Here is a 1291-nt window from a genome sequence, read left to right on the forward strand (position 1 = left end):
AAGGAGGTGTGGGTGTTTGGGGGGCAGCGCGTGGCGGCATCTCCCCGCCGGCGAGGAGGCACGTGCTGCGCCGGCAGCCACGCATGCGCCGTGCACGCCGCGCCCCGCCCCATCTCCCCTCCTGCCCCCACACACCCCACACACACAGCACAGGCGCCTCACCTGCCGCACCAGGCCCTCGCAGGGGCGCACATGCACCAGCAGGGTGACCTCGCCGCAGTCCACGCCCTGCGGGCAGGGCAGGCGGGCGGGCAGGCGGGGTGGCAGGCCCGGGTGAGGCGAGCAGGCGGGGATGGCAGGCGTGGGGAGGCATCTCCAGGCTTGCAGCAGGGCAGCACCTTCCCCTAAAGCAGCGCGGCAGCCCCGCAGGCCAAACCAGCTCTTGGCAGGACGGCGAGCACACACACAGGCTGGGCCTGCTGGCCGCAGCCGGTGCCATACACGCGCGCATACACACACACACACACACACACACCCAGCCCACCTGCTTGTTCAGATACTCCTGCTGTATGCGCTGCCGCTCCTGCTGCCACTCAGACGCCTCGGCGGCGCCGTGCGCCCGCGCCTCCTGCTGCCCGCCAGCCCCGCGCGCCACCTTGGCGCCTGCAGCGTCACGGCAGCGGAGGACAGAGCGGGGCAGGCGTGACGGTAGGTGCGCGGGGAGAGGATTCATTCCCAGCCTGAGCCTGTGCTGCTGCCTGCCACGCTGCGGCGCCTGTGCTGCAGCACGGCAGGTGGACAGCGCGGCGGCAAGGCAGGTGGAAAGTGTGGCGCCAAGGCAGGTGGAAAGCGCACCCGAGTCGCTGACCGCCTCCACCACCGCCTCCTGCAGGTAGGGCCACTTGACCCAGCACCGCTGCCCCAGCAGCGCCGCCGCCACCTGCGCCGCGCCCAGCCGCTGCCCGCCCAGCTGGCTGGCCAGGCCCTGCGGAGGCGGCGGCGGCGGGTGGGGGAGTTGCGCGGCGGCGGCGGTGGGTGGCGGGTGGCTCAGTGAGAAGGACAGACCCGGGCAAAACTGCACCCCCCACCCTCCACTGCCACCTTCGCAACCTTAGCAACGTCGACCGCCTGCTCTGCATGGAGGGCCCTGCCCCAGTTTTGTCTGCTGCCCACAGAGCCTCCTCCGGGGCCGCACCCCCCCCCCACACCCACACCACACACCACACCCACACCCACACACCCATCCACCCCCACCTTGAGCTGCAGGATGATCGATTCCTTGCGTGAGGCCATGCCAAACACGTTGACCCCAATCTTGCGCAGCTCGGCGCTGGTCTTGATGGTGGTCAGG

At 71.1% G+C, this 1291-nt stretch overlaps 1 protein-coding gene across 1 annotated transcript; it reads right to left on the reverse strand.

Annotated features, from left to right (window-relative positions):
- Window positions 1–162: 162 nt before the first annotated feature.
- Window positions 163–1291, reverse strand: CHLNCDRAFT_55867 (hypothetical protein; the record flags this gene model as incomplete). The annotated part of the gene is made up of 4 exons (XM_005842536.1): window positions 163–228; window positions 485–603; window positions 796–925; window positions 1195–1291. Coding segments are annotated over 4 exons (411 nt in total), but the record flags the coding sequence as incomplete, so codon positions are not given.

The sequence above is a fragment of the Chlorella variabilis genome (assembly GCF_000147415.1).
Source record: "Chlorella variabilis unplaced genomic scaffold CHLNCscaffold_510, whole genome shotgun sequence".
In the NCBI taxonomy this organism is placed as follows: Eukaryota; Viridiplantae; Chlorophyta; class Trebouxiophyceae; order Chlorellales; family Chlorellaceae; genus Chlorella; species Chlorella variabilis.